The 17,123-nt window shown below is 35.0% G+C and overlaps 2 protein-coding genes across 10 annotated transcripts in view; one reads left to right on the forward strand and one right to left on the reverse strand.

The window, feature by feature from the left end:
* LOC106172251 (uncharacterized) overlaps positions 1-11,250 on the forward strand; it is a 91,513-nt gene extending 80,263 nt beyond the window's left edge. For all 4 annotated transcript variants that reach the window (XM_024075143.2, XM_086997609.1, XM_024075145.2 and 1 more), the window contains 8 exons: positions 872-1,061; positions 3,583-3,690; positions 3,960-4,568; positions 4,960-5,082; positions 5,408-6,617; positions 6,934-7,861; positions 8,128-8,272; positions 8,705-11,250. In XM_024075143.2, coding sequence (XP_023930911.2) covers positions 872-1,061; positions 3,583-3,690; positions 3,960-4,568; positions 4,960-5,082; positions 5,408-6,617; positions 6,934-7,861; positions 8,128-8,272; positions 8,705-9,111 — 3,720 coding nt within the window. In that variant the 3' untranslated portion in view covers positions 9,112-11,250. The remainder of the gene's footprint in view (positions 1-871; positions 1,062-3,582; positions 3,691-3,959; positions 4,569-4,959; positions 5,083-5,407; positions 6,618-6,933; positions 7,862-8,127; positions 8,273-8,704) is intronic.
* Positions 11,251-11,346: 96 nt separating this feature from the next.
* On the reverse strand, positions 11,347-17,094 carry LOC106172265 (trimethyllysine dioxygenase, mitochondrial). Of its 6 annotated transcripts, none has more exons than XM_086997619.1 (8): positions 17,052-17,094; positions 15,909-16,012; positions 15,082-15,335; positions 14,658-14,860; positions 14,014-14,237; positions 13,532-13,716; positions 12,843-13,067; positions 11,347-12,590 (listed from the first exon to the last, which is right to left on the reverse strand). In XM_086997619.1, the coding sequence occupies exons 3-8, from the start codon at positions 15,333-15,335 to the stop codon at positions 12,320-12,322; spliced, it is 1,362 nt and encodes a 453-aa protein (XP_086853745.1). In that variant the 5' UTR covers positions 15,909-16,012; positions 17,052-17,094; the 3' UTR covers positions 11,347-12,319. The 6 variants fall into 6 exon arrangements, with proteins under 6 accessions (XP_086853745.1, XP_086853743.1, XP_013408355.2 ...); XM_086997617.1 differs by having other exon boundaries at positions 15,082-15,338; positions 17,052-17,091; XM_013552901.2 differs by lacking the exon at positions 17,052-17,094 and adding an exon at positions 16,847-16,948.
* Positions 17,095-17,123: the final 29 nt, after the last annotated feature.

The raw sequence follows: 17,123 nt of genomic DNA on the forward strand, positions 1-17,123 counted from the left end.
ATCTAATTTTTTCTGTTGGAAGACGGTCAAAAATGGAGGATGGACCAACAAAGATTATTTGGAAGACTGTCAGAAAATATCTCTGGATCCGCCCCTGTGTTGTATATGTTCACTATAGATAGGGCAAGTCAGCACTGGACAGTTTTGTCTGCAAACTGTCTGCAGCACTCTGCTTATTATAAGTTTTTGAAAAGTTTGTTGAATTTTATTTCTGTTTATAAAATTCATTTCTATTCCCTAAAAGGAACATCTACTGTCAAAAAAACTTGTCTATAAGATTTAAAGAAATCTGAATTTGGAGAACAAATTTTATCTATCAGTTATTGAAGAATTTTGATTAAAACGTGAAAGATAAATCCAATGAAAATATTTTTTAAAAAGTTGCACCAAAAGGCTTCATATTTTGATTACAACTTACTCATCAGCAATGATATTTGTTGTCTGCTTCTGCACTGCACCAGAGTTAGCTACTGGGTATCCATGTCCCTGGCCATGTTGTAATTCTCAGTCTGAGAAACCTGTATTAATGTATGAGTGTATGTTCAGTAACAGTATTGCGCACTGCAGTGTGTTGCAGTGTGGAGTGAACGTCTCCGTATCAGGATAACGACCATCTTCAGTAATTGTACTAGCTAATTGGAGACCACTGTGTTGTTCTCCTTCTAGCCCATGTTAAAAAATATTTGATAAAAGTTTAAAAGAAAAGAGCTAATCTTTTTTTTTTTTTTTCATTCTGAGACTTCCAGACAAGTATTAATCAACTGAATAAATTTGCATTATTAGGGGAAAGGGGTAATTTTTTTTTTTTTTTTTGGACATTTATCCAACAAAAAAGGAAACAATTTAATATTTCTTCCCCCATGTCTTATAGGGCATCGCCCTCAAGGATAAACTGGCAGAGACAAACTCCAACAGCATCCTTTGTACTGTGGAAACTCCACTGCTGACGAAGCTTTTTTCCAAGACTCTGAAGGACGACACGTTGGAGACGTTCCCACACTGGCAGTGTAGTCCCAAAGAGATGACCTGCCAGGCTTGTCTCAGCAGCAGGGCATGCGTCAGTAAGTATGAGGTCATGACCTTTGACCTACATTTATATTTATATTTACGTATCATTATAATCAGGTCAGGCATATTTCACGGAAGAGAAGATTTGAAATATGTCCCAACCTGAGCTACATTTGTAGCTATTACGCATCAATTGAGACATATCTTAGTGAAAAAAAGTAAGTATAATGTCATGTCCTCTGACCTGTCCTAATTGTGTCAAGGAGTGTGTAAGTATTATGTCATGAGCAGTGTGATTATTTACAGCTAAGGCACTCATATATTACAGATCATACATACAGTACATACATGTATCAGGTATAGATCATATTGCCAAGGATTTAGTTGTCATATGATGGATTACATGATTGTATTGTACGTTCCTTTTTGGACACTGTGGAGTGTGGGTGAATTATATGGTGAATTAACTCTGACCTTTATGACCTACATATATGGTCTTTGAACTTAATTGACCTCTGATCTACATAAATATTTAAGGTTATCATATTCATTGGTCCTTTTTCCGTCCTGATATTACTCTAACAATTGGATTACTTCTAGATTGCCACCATTGATATGACTTATGATATTTAATTTAAACTGCTGGATGTTTATCACATGACTCTTCCCACCATGTCCCAGAATATTCACTGACAAAAAATTTCTGGACGAGATATTTTTCAGTGTTAAATGTTGTATTTAACCACAGTTGCATATGATTATTAACACTTGTATGTCTGTGCTTCTTTACGCCACTTATGATATTCATGAAGTACTTGGATTTCAAACTGCACCATTCTAATAAATGTACAATTAATTAATATGACAGTCTGATTTATCTTTTACTATTGTTACTGTCATTATTATTATTTTATTTCTTTGTGCATGAAGTATTGGTAACTGTGGTTGAGTAAATATGTTATATACATAGATATAGATGGAGTAACAGTAATTTCTTTATTATTTTGTGCATAAAGTTCTAGAAGACTGAGTGGAACTTTACAGCACAAAATGGGAAGATGCCTGCTTTGATTGCCATTTTTCAATAGACATTGTCATGTGCATTCTTGTATAATTTCTGTTTTTAGGAAGATCTTTAGTGTATTTAATGGGTAAAGGTGGGTGTTGTCAAAAGGAAATCTGTGTTCTTCAACTTTTATTCAAATAGAACATGCTATGGTTATACTCATTATATCTTTCATTTTCCAAACCCTTTTACTCTTTTTTTTTCTTTAAAAAAACAGAAAAAAAATCAAAACAGATTTATTAACCCTTTATCACTCATTGCTGCATTTTGTAGCATACATGCAGTTCCAATTGACAGTTGGTTTTTAGAGCATGGGTGAAAAGGGTTAATCTGAAGTTTAAAAAATCAGTTAATTATTATGATAGTAGCCCTGACCTTGTGTATTTTAACATAGATGTTGATGTGCGAGTGCATTTTTGGTATTTTAAATCTATTTTTCGTTTATTAATTTTTCAGTAATTAATATGACCTAGATACAGGCTGTTTTACTTAGACATGGGGTGTTGTTTAGAATGCCTGAGCCACGGACAAGATTATTTACAAGCTTTTTCTTGTTTATTTGATATGTTTATATACAGATTCTGAAGTAATTTATAAGCAATCCATCAGCTTTTAATGTGGTTTGTGAAACAATGCCACAGTAGCTACCTTACTTACTCTTTGGACTATTCTTTTTAATGAGAGATTGGTAATCACTTTTTGGTAACAACAAAAACTATAAACTTCTGTAAGGTTTTGTTGTTAATGTAACAGTTAATAACCAGATTGAGTTTGATTTGTCAGAAACAGTGTTTAACATTTTAAGGTCAACATTATTGTCATTGTATCTCTGTACCTCGCACTTGGGTTTACTGAAGAATTAAGAATATTTGAATAAGAAAAATGTTTTTAATTCAAATATTCTTAATTCTTCAGTAAGTTCCATTATATTGAATGTTAACTTTTTTTAGAAAATTCTAAACACTGTTTAAAGCATTTATGAAGAATTTGATAACATTTAATGAAGTTCATGGATGAGAATTGTCAGTCTGGTTTTATATGATTATTTCAGAATGCACATTACTTGGACAAATTGCTTTTTTGTTTGCATAATGTTTACTAACCCACTTTAAACATTAGAGGAAAATAGTGGTTGAATGATCATTCCATGTTCTTAGGCCCTTTTCATGTCAAGCTATATATTTACCTAGACCAGTCCACTTTGAGAGGTCCTAATATAATGTATACTTTACATGAGATTTTAGCAACTTCTGTGCAAGTTCACGTATTTAATGAAAAAATAATTAGTAAGTTGTATGGAGTAGGCGGGGCTCAATTCAGGAAACTTTCTTAGATATTGGCCAGGTAATAAAGTACCACTATTCTCTTGAATTGGACCGGTTCAGATACTGGTACGTAAATATACTGCTCAAAGTGAATGGGGCCTAATACTCATTGAATGCTGATGAATCTTCACTTTGATCTCTCATGCTATTGAACTGATTGTCTTACTGTGATTGTCATTCCAGGCAGTGGATTGAACCAGTCTTGTTGTGCCACAGACTGCTTGAATACAAAGGAGTGCAAGTTTGTCTACCAGCCTCTCTGTGCTAACAAATCTGTCATCTGTTCTACAGGTACAAATGTAATTTTATTATTTTATGACAGAAGGCTAATTCTCTAAAATCAAGTACCAGTAATTTATGCAATATGTCAAAACAATATGTTTTATTTACATTTAGAATTATTTGAGAGTGGTATGATGGATTTTTTAATAAGTAACTTTTTAAAGTAAAAAATGAAATATTAGAGAAAGTGAATTGTTTGAAACTTGTATTACTAACTCAGATATAGTAAGTGTACTGTTATAATAGCCTGATAAGTGTGTAATTTTGCTTACTTCTAGGTGACACTGTACAATTCACTCTGCATCCAATGTTCAATAACATATCCAGTCAATTCATGTGTCACTTACGCTACGTGCCTCCCCCTATGTATCTATATCGTGTCCGTTACCGTATGCACATCGACAACTTCGACACCCCATTTTCTACGGAGCAGGAAATTTACAACATCACAGCCTCTAATATTCATGAGCACAACAATGGAAGTAATCACATCGGTTTTCTTGATGTATCCCATAATACTAAGTTCCAGTTAAAAGACGAGATGATGATGGTCGGTGACATGAATGCTGCCGCCCGCGACTACCAGCTTTCTCTACACCAGTTTAAAGATGTTGGGGAATTCGATAAAGGAAAATTCCAGGTGTTTAGCTTTTCGGACAGCATCTTCACAACATCGTTGACGCCTGAGCGACCCTTCCAAGTAAGCTCAGTGAGCTGGAATAACCAGGAAGGCTGCTGGAGAAATATTTCGACACTCCACAAGAAGCAGAAGATGTACAAGAAACATGGAGTTACTGTGAACTACACTAAGATGAACACAGACGGCACATACAAATATATCTTGTCTCCCAAAATATATGGACCAGAAATATCTGTCTCTATTCCAGGTGAGCAAATAAATGGTTGAAAGTTTTGTTAATTGATACACCTGTATATGTATCAGTATTACATTCATTAAAATTATCTGGAGGAATTGGGGGAATTTAGAATAAAGCCATATATAGTGTCTCTATAAACAGGAAACCAATCTTAATGCTATCAACTTGTTTCTGTCAGTAATAGTATCTCTGCTAGTGTGACAATTAAGGAACAGAATTGGTCTAAAAGCCCCTGGCCTGAAAAATTGTTAAAACTACAAACAACAAACTTTTTTTAATTTGCTGTCACACTATATTGAATTAAAACCTATTGCCATAGGTTTAATTAGCGAAAGTTGTTTTTTATTCAGATAAATGAAATTATGAATTATCAGACAATCTTGTATTTGACATTTTCCAGGGAACCGTTCTGTGTTGTACCATTACATGAAGCACGTACGGGCAGGGATTAGGTTTGACGATTCCTTTAAGACACATCTTGAATTAAACACTACAACCAAAAAGTGGAATATGTCAATATCAGGTATGTGCAAGTGACTGTTTGAGCAAAGGAAAAACTTGAAAAAAAACTTGGATATGAATTTCATTATAAAGTGCACCTTGATATTTTATTTGACTCGCTCTGTGTGTGTGTGTGTGTGTGTGGGGGGGGGGGGGGGGGGGATATGATCGCTTTTATTTATATTTTGCAACTTTTACTCCACTTAGTGCCTTAAGGAAAGTTTAAGAAAAATAGACTAGTATGATCTTCTTTTCAAATTAAATGATTTGCCATTGGCATTAATTTTTTCACAATTAATTTATTTAATCAGATAATGGAATTATTTTTTCAAAATCTGTTTTTCCAGGATATCTGACTGGTTGTCCTGCTTACGTGGCCATTATTGTCAATGACTTGACAGAAATGGTGCAGCTCTTCAACTTGGATACTCTTGTTGTCTGTCCTCCAAGATTTAACTTTGCTTTTCAATTTTCTTTTGGAGACATCAATAGGGAAAAAGTATTTGAAGTTTTACTCCGAGATTCTCATAAAAATTACACTGCCTATGTCTCCTCAGTAAGTGTTATCAAAAATAGCGATGTTGAAGAACAAACAGCAGATGGAGCTAGCTACAAAATCTACCAAGACAACCCTGACCCAGTAGAAAGTGCAGCAGTTAAAATGAAAGAAGATGCCACTTTCAAAAATAATCCAGAAGAATGGCAGCCAATCCGCACCTTATGTATAGTTTTTGGATCTCTGTCCCTTTTCTCAGTGCTCTTGCTGTTACTGATAGAATGTTCAAGATCAGACATAATTTTTACAACTGGAGATCAAAGTTTACGCAGAGATTTGAGGAGACGATTGGAAGTTTTCCGTAGGTTAGAACACCGTAAGATTACAAGCTGCCACAAGTTGTTTATCACAGGTTATACAATATTTAGGATAGCCTATAGTGTTGCTTTTACATTTACCTTATTTATTTTGTTATTGACCTACCTCTGTCAGAGTGACTTGGAGAAAATCTCCAAGATCAAGTATTTATCAGAAATACAGACAAACTACAGCCGTGACATGACTGCAGATATGAAATCTCAACGCAATGCAGAACTTGCCAGGCAACGGGGCAGGTTTCTCGACATGCAACGTGGATGCGATGAGCATGTTGATAGATTATTCACAAAAGTACAGCAGAAAATGCTCAGCTTCCGTGACAGACAACTGAGACTAATCTACCAATCAGAAACAAGCATCTGGAACAGTACCCAGGTTATTTTGGAAAATAAACTTCAGGCGTACAGGTCTGAATACAACGCAAAGTTGCAGGAGTACACGTCTGATGCCAAAGCCAAGGTGGAGTATCTCACCACGCTCTACAACCAAGCTGCCAGGGATGTTTACGATAACCCCTGGTTGGATTTTCCCAAACCCATATATAATACTTCGAGGAGTGCTTCCCCCATCACCCTGAGCATGGAATGGACAGGGATTCCAGAGGAATATGTGAACTTCCTGTCTTTCCTTGGTTTGGATAACGCCCTACAGATGGCGATGAGGTTGCCAGAGTTGAAGAAAAGGTAAGAAATTCCAATTTCCTGAAATAAAATTACGGTCATTCTGGCTTGTTAACTAAATTATTATCTGAGTCTGAGTAGATTTTTGTCATTTATTTTTCATTTATTTTTTGCTAAATTTTCTATTAAGCTGACTGGTGATTCAATATTTATGTCAATGTTCTTGTTTAAGTTCAGCATTATTACACTCTTGTAATTATCCTCTCTATGGGGAAACTGCAGTCAACATTTTAATGGAGACATGTCATTAACAGCTATTTTGAAAGCAAAAATTCCCATTTAGTTTTATTTTATGATGAAAAAGATGCTGTGTTTTCAGGTTAAATGCTTTACCAAAGCCTCCAAGGACAATGAACATTAACAGAAAGCCAGTCCTTGCTTTATGCAGGTCCACAGCCATGGAGAACAACACCTTTAGGTTTGTGTTATCTTCCAAGGAAGTTAAAGAATCCCCTGAACTGACGGTTTTGGGGGATGGAGATTTCGAGAAAACAGAGGACTTGAAAATGATGGATATACTGAATCTCCTTCAGATTATCTTTATAATGGCTGATATTGTTATTTTAGTTTACCGTTTCACACGAACGTACGCCACAGCACGTGCATTGTGTCAGGGTCTAGAGGAACGGCTTCAGGACGGAAAGTCGCGGTCATTCTATTTCAATTTGTGTAACGTGTATTGTTCTCACAACGGTGGAGTCACAGAAACCACATATGTTGATTACAAGGAAGATTCACTCGTGGCAACTCCCCAGGGTACGCCAAAAGACCCCAGGGGTGAAGAGACCATGGACAGTCGAAAGCCCATGCTAGAAACCCCCACCAACAAAAGTCATCAACAGAACAACAAACATAGCCATAACAATATGAAAGCGGCAAAGTCGCATGGAACCAAGAAAAATATCTTTGACTGTACATCATGCTTGGTGGAAACTATATTCAAAATCATTGCCAAAGTCACTTATCAGAACTTCATGGTGAAGTTGGTATTTGGAGGTGTCATTGCTCTCCTGTTATATTGCCTATTAGTTACATGTAGGCTGTATGTGTCATCACAGACTTTATATTACTTAGGACAGTATGAGTTTTTAGAGGAAGGACTGCAGTTAGATATAGATACTACAAACTCTTTGCTCATAAAGCATGCGCAGCACTGGAACGACTTTCTCGTTACTGCACAAAGACAGCAGATGTTAACGAGGATGGAAGGGCTGGCGAGGGTGATAGGGGGCTTCAATCAGGCACAGGTGAGATACGTACTGTGATATAGGTATTATTTTTAACATGCATTATTTGAACATTGACAGCTCTGTGTTTTTATGAATTGCACCAGCTATACAATGTGTGTGATAATGTATGTATTATATGTGAATAATAGATGATATAAACATTTTTGAATTTTTAAGTGTATATTTTCTTAAATTTTTTGCTGCTCATTTTAAAAAATATTTTATCCAAATAATAAATGCTGTGTAATCATTTTAACATTCACTCTGATAATTTCATGCAACAGGCTGCCCTTGTAAGTCAATTCAACCTGGAATACTGTGCCTTGAGTGGTGCTAGCGCCACCTGCAGGGCGCCACTGGTGCCACACTACATCAACATTCACCTAGCACCTTGTCATTATATGCCAATTCAAGCACACCTACTCACAGGTGAGGATCTCACTCTGGTCACTGATTTTTGGGGAAATTCTATGGCCATGAAGCCAGTGATGTCTTATCGGAATAAAAATGCATACTTCTGTTGAAAAAATGACAGAGAAAGCTCATTTACGGCTTATGAAACAGCTAGAGATTGTAGCTGTACTTTATAATAAATGCTGCCTTTACGTACACAGAATACTTCTTATTATAAGTGCTTGGGATGTGTAAATGTCAAAGAAAGGAGGAACATCTTGTGAACAAATTATGAATTTCCAGTTTTAGTTTTAGATTTTATTATGTGGCATATAGTAAAATAATGACCTTTGTTTTACACATTTTTTTTAGTTCTGAAATAAAAAAAAAAAAAAATTATATTAGTAATAGTAATAAAATGGAAAAGAAAGGAGAAATGAAAATGGAGAATATTTTCATCTGTTTCAGGTTTTAACACAAGTACTCTGGTGCCACGTTTACATGCACAGTTTACTGAAGTGTCCCTGGCAGTTCACAGCCTCTCTTTCACTATAGTCTATGTCACCATGGTTGCAGCGGGAACCATGTTGGTCATACACCTGCTAGGCGTAGCACTGTTTCATTACCTCAAGACGAGACATGTATTTCCTGTCCAAATTATCTATGAGGGTTGCACACCGCCACCTGGTGTGAATATAACTGTAAATGGACCATCGAATTCTGAAATTTTGGAAGAATCTCAACAGCCCTTGGTCCCAAGACAACATCGGGTTTCCCAGAATGCATCAGCCCAATCGAGTCCGGCAGTGGATGTAATAAGTGGGTCAACAGAGCATAAGTTGAAAACAAAACGACATGCAGAATCCAGGGTTTAATTAGCAACGAATTTAAGAGCTATACTCTTGTTTGAGAAAAATGAACCTTGAATCAAGAACCTCATCAGCATTTTCGTACATTTATATATGTATCTATCTTATGTGTATTCAACTTGTATTCATGCTGTTAGTGCATTTTATAATAATGCTCTCATATTGGAGAATCTCAGTCGTAAAGCCATGCAAGGCATTTCATTTTTGCAATTTTTTGTCACATGTTTTGTAAAATTTCATCTGACAATTGAATCTTCTTTTCCAAAATTAACAATTATTGTTTGGTAGGTAGGGTGTACCAGCTTGTCAAAGGCTCTTTTTACATTGTGGGGTATAATATTTATCCTGTATTGCAATATTTTGACTGATCTTTATAATTATGTAATTAACGTAGGGGGAGGGGATCTCCATTTGATAAGTCTGTTTGTTGTTATTGGACCAATCAAAATTAATCCAGTTTGCTGGCCATCTCATCTCATGTAAAAGTCGGGTTATTTAGTTGGCAATCTCTCAAACCATTGCTATACAGACAGGTATACTGCTACACCATGTGAAAAGAGCCTTATAGAAATTAATAAAATCTCCTGAAACCCAAATTACTGTTTAGAACTTTTCTTTATAGGAGATATTTTTTTAATTAAATTAAGGTCTTTTACATCTTGTTTTATGCTTTTTGATAATTAGAATTTACTTTCCTTGCAATTATAGTAATGCAGTATTAATAAATGGATGTATTATTCAAAAGACAGTGTTTTAATTGGTGTAAAAGCCAATGCAAGGGAAGAGTTACTTTAAGGACTATTTCCCATTATTTTAGACACACTGGTTGTGACTGTTGTATTTCATACTGAGAAATATTTATCTTTTATTTCAACATTCCAGTAATTTTAAGCTCCAATCATTGTCTCTGATGGGATATAACATAACTCTTTTTATTGGGACATGGAACAACATGTTTATACTATAGGGAAGGGGCAATTTAGGTTTCAATTTTAAATGTTTTGTCACAATTTTTGTGGCCTAGCAGTAATGTTACCACTGTTTTTTTTTTTTTTTTTAATACATAATTGTAGTTGCAGCATATTTTTAGTACTGTTTTAGGAAAATTGATCCTGTTGTTCATGCTAATTTTACTTAACCTCTTATAAAGGTCTCTATTTAATACACTCCATATTTCGTTAATCATTTTCTTGTAAGTCTTCAATAAACAACAACAGAGCACAATTTATTTATAGGCTGTGTTAAGAAGAGTCAAGATACAGGAGAAAAAAACATGCCATGTTATTACTAGTTTAGGTTCTTTTTCTGCCAAAAGCAATTTTTTTTAACTGGATGAAGTGCATTTTCAAGTGCAAATCAACTCTTTGCCATGTACAATTCTGCTGATGCCAGGGATGCTGTAAATCACATTACGGAAATCATGTTATAATAACAAGTAGAGACCTCAATTTTTTTAATTTTTTTACTCTCCTATTTCTTTAAATCTTAGTTCTGCTTAAGTTGTTATAGACATATCTCGGAGAATATATTGTAAGACGCATTTGTACAGGTACCACAGACTGTTGTCCTGTGGAATTAAAAATGTGAGACGTTAATTACGTGTACACTTCTTTGACAGTTCTATGTCAAACTATTGCTTACCATCATCCCAAATTATGTAACATGGTAAATTTAGTAGTCTTCTATGAATATTATGTACCAAGTAGACATGCTTTATTTGCAGTTATCATTTGCCTCTCATCAAAGTAGAGAAAGCTTTAAAATTCTGAATGTCCCCACAATTGTATTATTTATATTTCACCTAAAGTGATATCCTGAATTTAATAAAGTTGAATTTATTTAACATGAAAGTCGGTGAAAACTGTTCACTTTGCACTGACAAGAAGATATTGAGGCCATTGCACAGTGACCTCTATTCAGGCCAAGGTCAGATACAAGGTCATTTTAAAAGGCCATAGACATGTTTTTGAAAAATTGAGAAAATTACTGTTTCTGTACACATTTTTCTGTTTAGGAAAAGGTTGTATTTGTACTTAATAAGGTGTCACGTTTGTATAGTCATGGTCTTTTTACAGCATGTTGTAGTATATTGTAGAATATAAAGCCAAAATGTTGAATGTGAATAAAAGTCACAGAAATTTGTTACACATGGTATTTTCTCGGGTTTTTTTTCCATCTTTTTGTCTTCTCATGCCACAGCAGAATATTTGAGAAAAAAAAATTAAGGAACTGAAAGCAGTATTTTTTGAAAATATACACTTTATTCATATATGTAACTTGCACCTCTTTCATTGCTTTATTGGGTGGGTAGCAAATGCATAGCCAACAAAACATTCCATTTTTCTTCACACTCAAAAATTACTCTTTTATGACAACAAACCAGAGAAAAACATCATCTTAGATTGACAAATTAAATGTACATGTATCTGATAAAAGTCATACGTAAACTTTGTGTAAAAAAAAAAAAAAAATATATATATATATATATATATATTTTTTTTTTCTTTTTTTTTTAATTAACATAAATCACATATTAAAATGACCTGAGAGCATGGATATACTTAAAAGTTTTGACTATCAACTTTAAATGTTGCAAAATAAACCATTAAAATCTCAAAACATTGTTAAAATAAATGTAGAAATCAATAAAATTAAAGATATTACAATCAATTAAATGCATTTAGAAACACTATATGTCATAAAAATTCTTTTGTTTCATTCTTTGGTGAATCATACTAAATCATAAGACGGGAATAATGAAAATAACACAATCATTAAAACAAATAAATAACTTTTCAAAATATGTTAGATTAGCAATATTAAAGGAATTTCAATGTTCCTTAACCTTTGGTTACATTCTTTGGTGAATCATACTACATTCATAAGACAGAAACAATAAAGTTAACACAATCATAAAAACAAATGAACAACTTTTAAATATATCTAGCAATATTAAAGGAGTTTCAGTGGGTAAAAAATAAGGCACCTACACCAATTGGAAAAGTCAAAGTACATGCTTGTGCCATAATACACCCTCTCGTCTATCACTTATTCAATAATAAAATGTCAACCAAAAGGCAATTAAGATCAAGTTCGTGAAGATATATATTCCAATTAAAGGAGACAGTGAAAGGTAATACTGGAAATAAACAATTTCATCAAGATTTAAAATCAACTTGAAATATTCAACATTCTTTGTAACAGAATTAAAGACTTAATTCGCGAGACCAAGATACCTTGCCTTGCTCAACCAATCATCTCGCGGCAAATAGCAGCCACAAAGTATCCTCTCGCCGGCAAACTCTGCGCGCCCGTGCATTGTCCGCCAGTTGTCGATGAATATTACTGTTCCGGGACTGAGCTTGAACCAGTACTCGTTATCTGGTGACATCACTTCCTGTGAGAGAAGTTTCATGGCGCAGTAGAACCTTGGTATCTCATCCGCTGGGATGGTGTTTATAATTCCTCTGTCGTAGTTGTTGTATCTGATATGAATTGTAAAATGTCAAAACAACTGATATTATAAATATAATTATTATCCAGTTTCAATATGTCCTTGGAAAATATTAGCTACTACTAATTTCATAAGATACCGTGAATTAAAGCAATCTTTCAATATCTTGAGTAGCAACTAAGTTCACAAAAATTAATACGTTTATCCTGTAAAGACAAGTTTGCAAAATACTAGAAATAACAAAAGATTGTACGGCAGAGAAAAGAATTGACATCATCCCTACCTGAACTGCACTAAATCCCCAGTACAAGGGTCAAGTCTGAATGTAGTGTCCACACTGCGAAGATGATACTGATCGTCCAGACAGTAATGAGGGATAGGGGTACGGACCAGGTAGTCAAACGCATCTGGATTCTGCTTTTTAACTTGCATCGCCACATGGAAACCATCCACTAGGACAGACTCGCCCCCTTGCGGGGCCTCTTGAAGACAGTGGAACACCTGAATGCTGGAGGAAAGTAGCCATTTTTTTTTAAGTCACTACAGGAAACAAATTAATTTTAAATGTATGATTATAGTAATGATAAACTATGTATATTACATTATTAGGAGAAAGGGAGAGAGATCCTTATCGCACTGCAAATTTAAGCAAGAAGAAAACCCAGGGGCTGTGATATACCAGTATAGTTCTGCATTTAATGTTCTGTGTTCAAAAAGTTGGAGCTTGAAGCAGCAGAACATAATGCACAGCCACCATATTTGGGATAAGATAGATAACACCAATTCAATGTGCAGTTGTGTAATCAAAAACTCATTTATAGAATAATTTTTTTTAATTATTATTAATATTATGTTTCTTACTATAACCCACATGATAAATAAATTAATATCTGTGTCTTTAAAACATGAATTTCCAAATAAAAGTTTATCATCAACATCATTATCATCATCATTATTATTATTATAACTCACCCACTTGGTTCATTAAAGTAACAAGTATCTATATGAGACCCCAGTCCCACATTGCTGAAGGAGCTGTCTTTGTAATCTTTGTACTCTCCTGTTGCCCGCGTATACCACATACCACCATACAAGGTCTCCTTCACAAACGCCACGCGTCTCGCCACTTTTTCTGTGGCGTCAGTATTGGCCGGGACCTATTACAGGGATGAGACTGAAGTTTAGTGAAAAAAAAAACTGAAAATGGCATGGGGTCCAAGGGATCCTCTGTACGTACCAATCTCAAAAAATATTTCTTGACTCCCAAAGGTCAGAAAGCTGTCTACAGACTAGCTGAAAAATTTCTCATTACTGCTTTAAACATACAGCACTGAAGATCATGTAGCAGTTCACTTGATTTGAAATGATTTACAATTACTGTTTTACAACCTTCCATGGCTAGATCACGTTTGAAAATGTTTTACTCTCCAGACAAGGCATAATTTTATAATTACCTCAGAGACAAGTCCAAACCCATAGGTCAGAAGATCCTTCAACATGTTCCTCAGTCCCCCATCAGTGTCCATGTATTCCTGGTAGGGCACTGGGGTGGGGCTCTGGCTCTTGATGGTCTCTGCATTCCACAGCACCTTGGGCACCTGCAGTATGTCTGGTTTCCCAGGGTAGGCATTCTCCAGGAGCCAGTTTAGAGAGTACGTGGTCACGTGACCATCGGGCCCTGGAATGGATTATCATGATTGAATTTATAATCTACAGCATTCACTGAGGACCAGTTTGGAGAGTATTTGGTCATGTGATCACTGGGCCCTGAAATGAATAGTCAAGACATAATTTGAAACACATGTGGTGCACATAATTGGTCTTTGTGTTTTGTCATGACCCGATTCCCTGTCTCTCCTCTTATCTCCTTATATTTGTGCCTGTTAGTTGACACAGTTTTTTCTGTCAACAGACAACATGTCTGAAGATGCAGATTATGTGACAGTGCAATCTCTGTTTATGGCTACATTACCTCTAGGACCCTTTTCCCCGATAGGAAAGTTAATTTCTATGTTATATAAGAATTTAACATTTACAGTGTGCCTTGCAGCATCTAAATGATTTCTGATAATTATATTGACTGTAATCTGTGACTAACATTCAATCACCAAATCATCGCCCTCAATGTTGACTTCCTTTGGCTGAATGTCTAGAGGTATGTCATTGGTCACGATATTCTTCTGGAATGTCTTCTGGTCTATGCACTGTTTGCACTGGCAGTGGTCCCGCAGCCAGACGTAGTACAACTGGAGTGACTGGCCAGCTACCTTTATCTTAAGGTGACTGTAGGGTGCACTGAAACTAATTATGAAATGTGAATTTATATGCTGGTGCAAGCGGGCTGTTAAAGAGACAGCAAAGTCTCAACTTTTTGATCTATCAAATTAAAATCTGGACTAAATGAAACATTTTCAGTCAAAAAACAGGTGCTTTCAATCCTTGTGGCTAGTTAGTAGTCTTTCAAATCACATAAAACTAACACACGAAGCCAACAAAGATCACCATGTCAAATAACTATTTACCTTGTTATTTTCTCAAATGTCACATTTCTTTTCTCTGCTGCATCTACTTGAGCACATTTGCTAGTTGTTACTATGTTCCTTGACAGCAGTGATAGAGAAGGTGTTACGGACGAAAGTCTTGCTTTACCGATATAGCGTTTGGCACTGGAATTCTGAACTCTAGGTAGCGCTGCTGTGCTGTGTTTAAATGTCCGCAGCTTGAGGCAACCTTTTCCATATTGCAGAACACCTTGGCACGTCTTTCTGAGAAACATCTTCTGAAAGTAAATAAAATTTTGAAACTATCAAGAGCACTAAATCATCCTTACTAGTCAAAATCTCATTTCTTTTGATACAACGGACCAATTAACAATAATGCCCGTGAAAGCATTTGCTACTTTCATGAAATATTGTTCACTTTGGCTAATAAAAATGTCATCAATTTGATAATAAAAAGTATATGTATATTTGGAATTGATTTGGTGAATATCTGTACTGAATCTGTCTTTATAACATGATGCAGACATTTAACAACTTATTACATACATATTTATTTTGAACCAATATTATTTGTATTTTATGAAAACAGCACTAATTAAGAAGCATTTTCTGCTTCAATAAAACTGATTTCAAAGTATAACATATATATGTGATAAAATAATTTAGCCCCCCCCCCCCCCCCTCTTTTTCATGAATCCAAGAAAAAATCACTTATCAAAAATGTTGGTAACCTAAAAAGTATGTACTAATATATGCATTTCCCATCGAGGAAGAAAGATTTGTCAAATATAATGGATTTAGTAAAAATATAATAATAATAATAATAATAATAAAGATTTCAAACTTGCCAGCAAGCCTTCCGTTGCACTCCCACTGTCTGTCACTTCAGGCCAACTGAGAGTCAAAAGTTTTCTGGGCTCTCTTATCTGTGACCGACTTTAGTTTATAGTGCCTGGTAAGGTAAAAATATGTGTACTTGTTGTGTCTACATTCTATGATAAAACATGAACTTTGTAATGACCTTCATCTCTGCCAGCAATAGCATGGAATTCATGCGTTAGCACATACTTCTATTTATGGTTTCGGATATGTGCTGGTTAGCACAGCCAGATCAGACACTGTAAATAGGAGTGCTAATGCATATGAATTCAGTGCTACTCCACTAAGTGTAAATTGGGAAATAAAGAGATCTTGACATGTGTGGTTTATTTCTGCATGAAGTGAGTACTAATATGTTTACATTCCAGGCGTTTTTTTTTTTTTTTTTTATTGATGTCCTTTAAAAAGTTGGTCTTGTTGATGCAATCCACATCCATCTACCAAATGTACAGTTTGTTGTGAGCAAAAGAATACTGCACATGCTGAAGGTTTCTTCATTCACAACTTCAAGCAACATGTCTTTTTAAAAATAACTTTCTGATAAATTCAACCTAGATCTATATCATAATTAGGTTTAATCATATCTAATAATCATTTCCATGCGCTAATAGTGAAAGGGTTGTGTTGTCCTCTGAACTAGGAAGCACTGGTTGAATGATTACCAAGCATGTAAAATTGTAACCTACAATTTAACTGAGGCAGCACTTCATCAACTTCGACTGTCACTTGGAACACTGTCAGTGTCACCAAATCTGTGGTTGATAAGCGATAATAAATTACATTATCCGCTAAACCACGCTGTTGTCCGCTCCATGAAAACTCCAAATAACTCAGATCATGTTTCAAAATACTCTCGTCTGATAAGTTACAACTGGGTCAGGCAATCAAACGTGTGTGCGATACAAACCTCTCGCTACTCAGTTGCCGGTAGAACTTTGGACTCGACATTGTTGATCTTGATCACGCGCGAATTCTTCAAACTTTTGTAACATAAAATAATTAGCCATGCATCATAGAACATTCATTTTATTTTGCAAATATATTTCAAAATAAATAAAATCTTTATTTCTAACTATATTTAATGGTTTTCATTTCTTAATTTACTGACTTACATGATATTCTCATTGAATTTATTCATCGGTGAACGTGTGTAAGTCCATTTGTCATATAAGGCTGGCTGGAAA

The sequence above is a fragment of the Lingula anatina genome, chromosome 10 (assembly GCF_051362555.1).
Source record: "Lingula anatina isolate TDL-2025a chromosome 10, LinAna3.0, whole genome shotgun sequence".
Lineage (NCBI taxonomy): Eukaryota > Metazoa > Brachiopoda > Lingulata > Lingulida > Lingulidae > Lingula > Lingula anatina.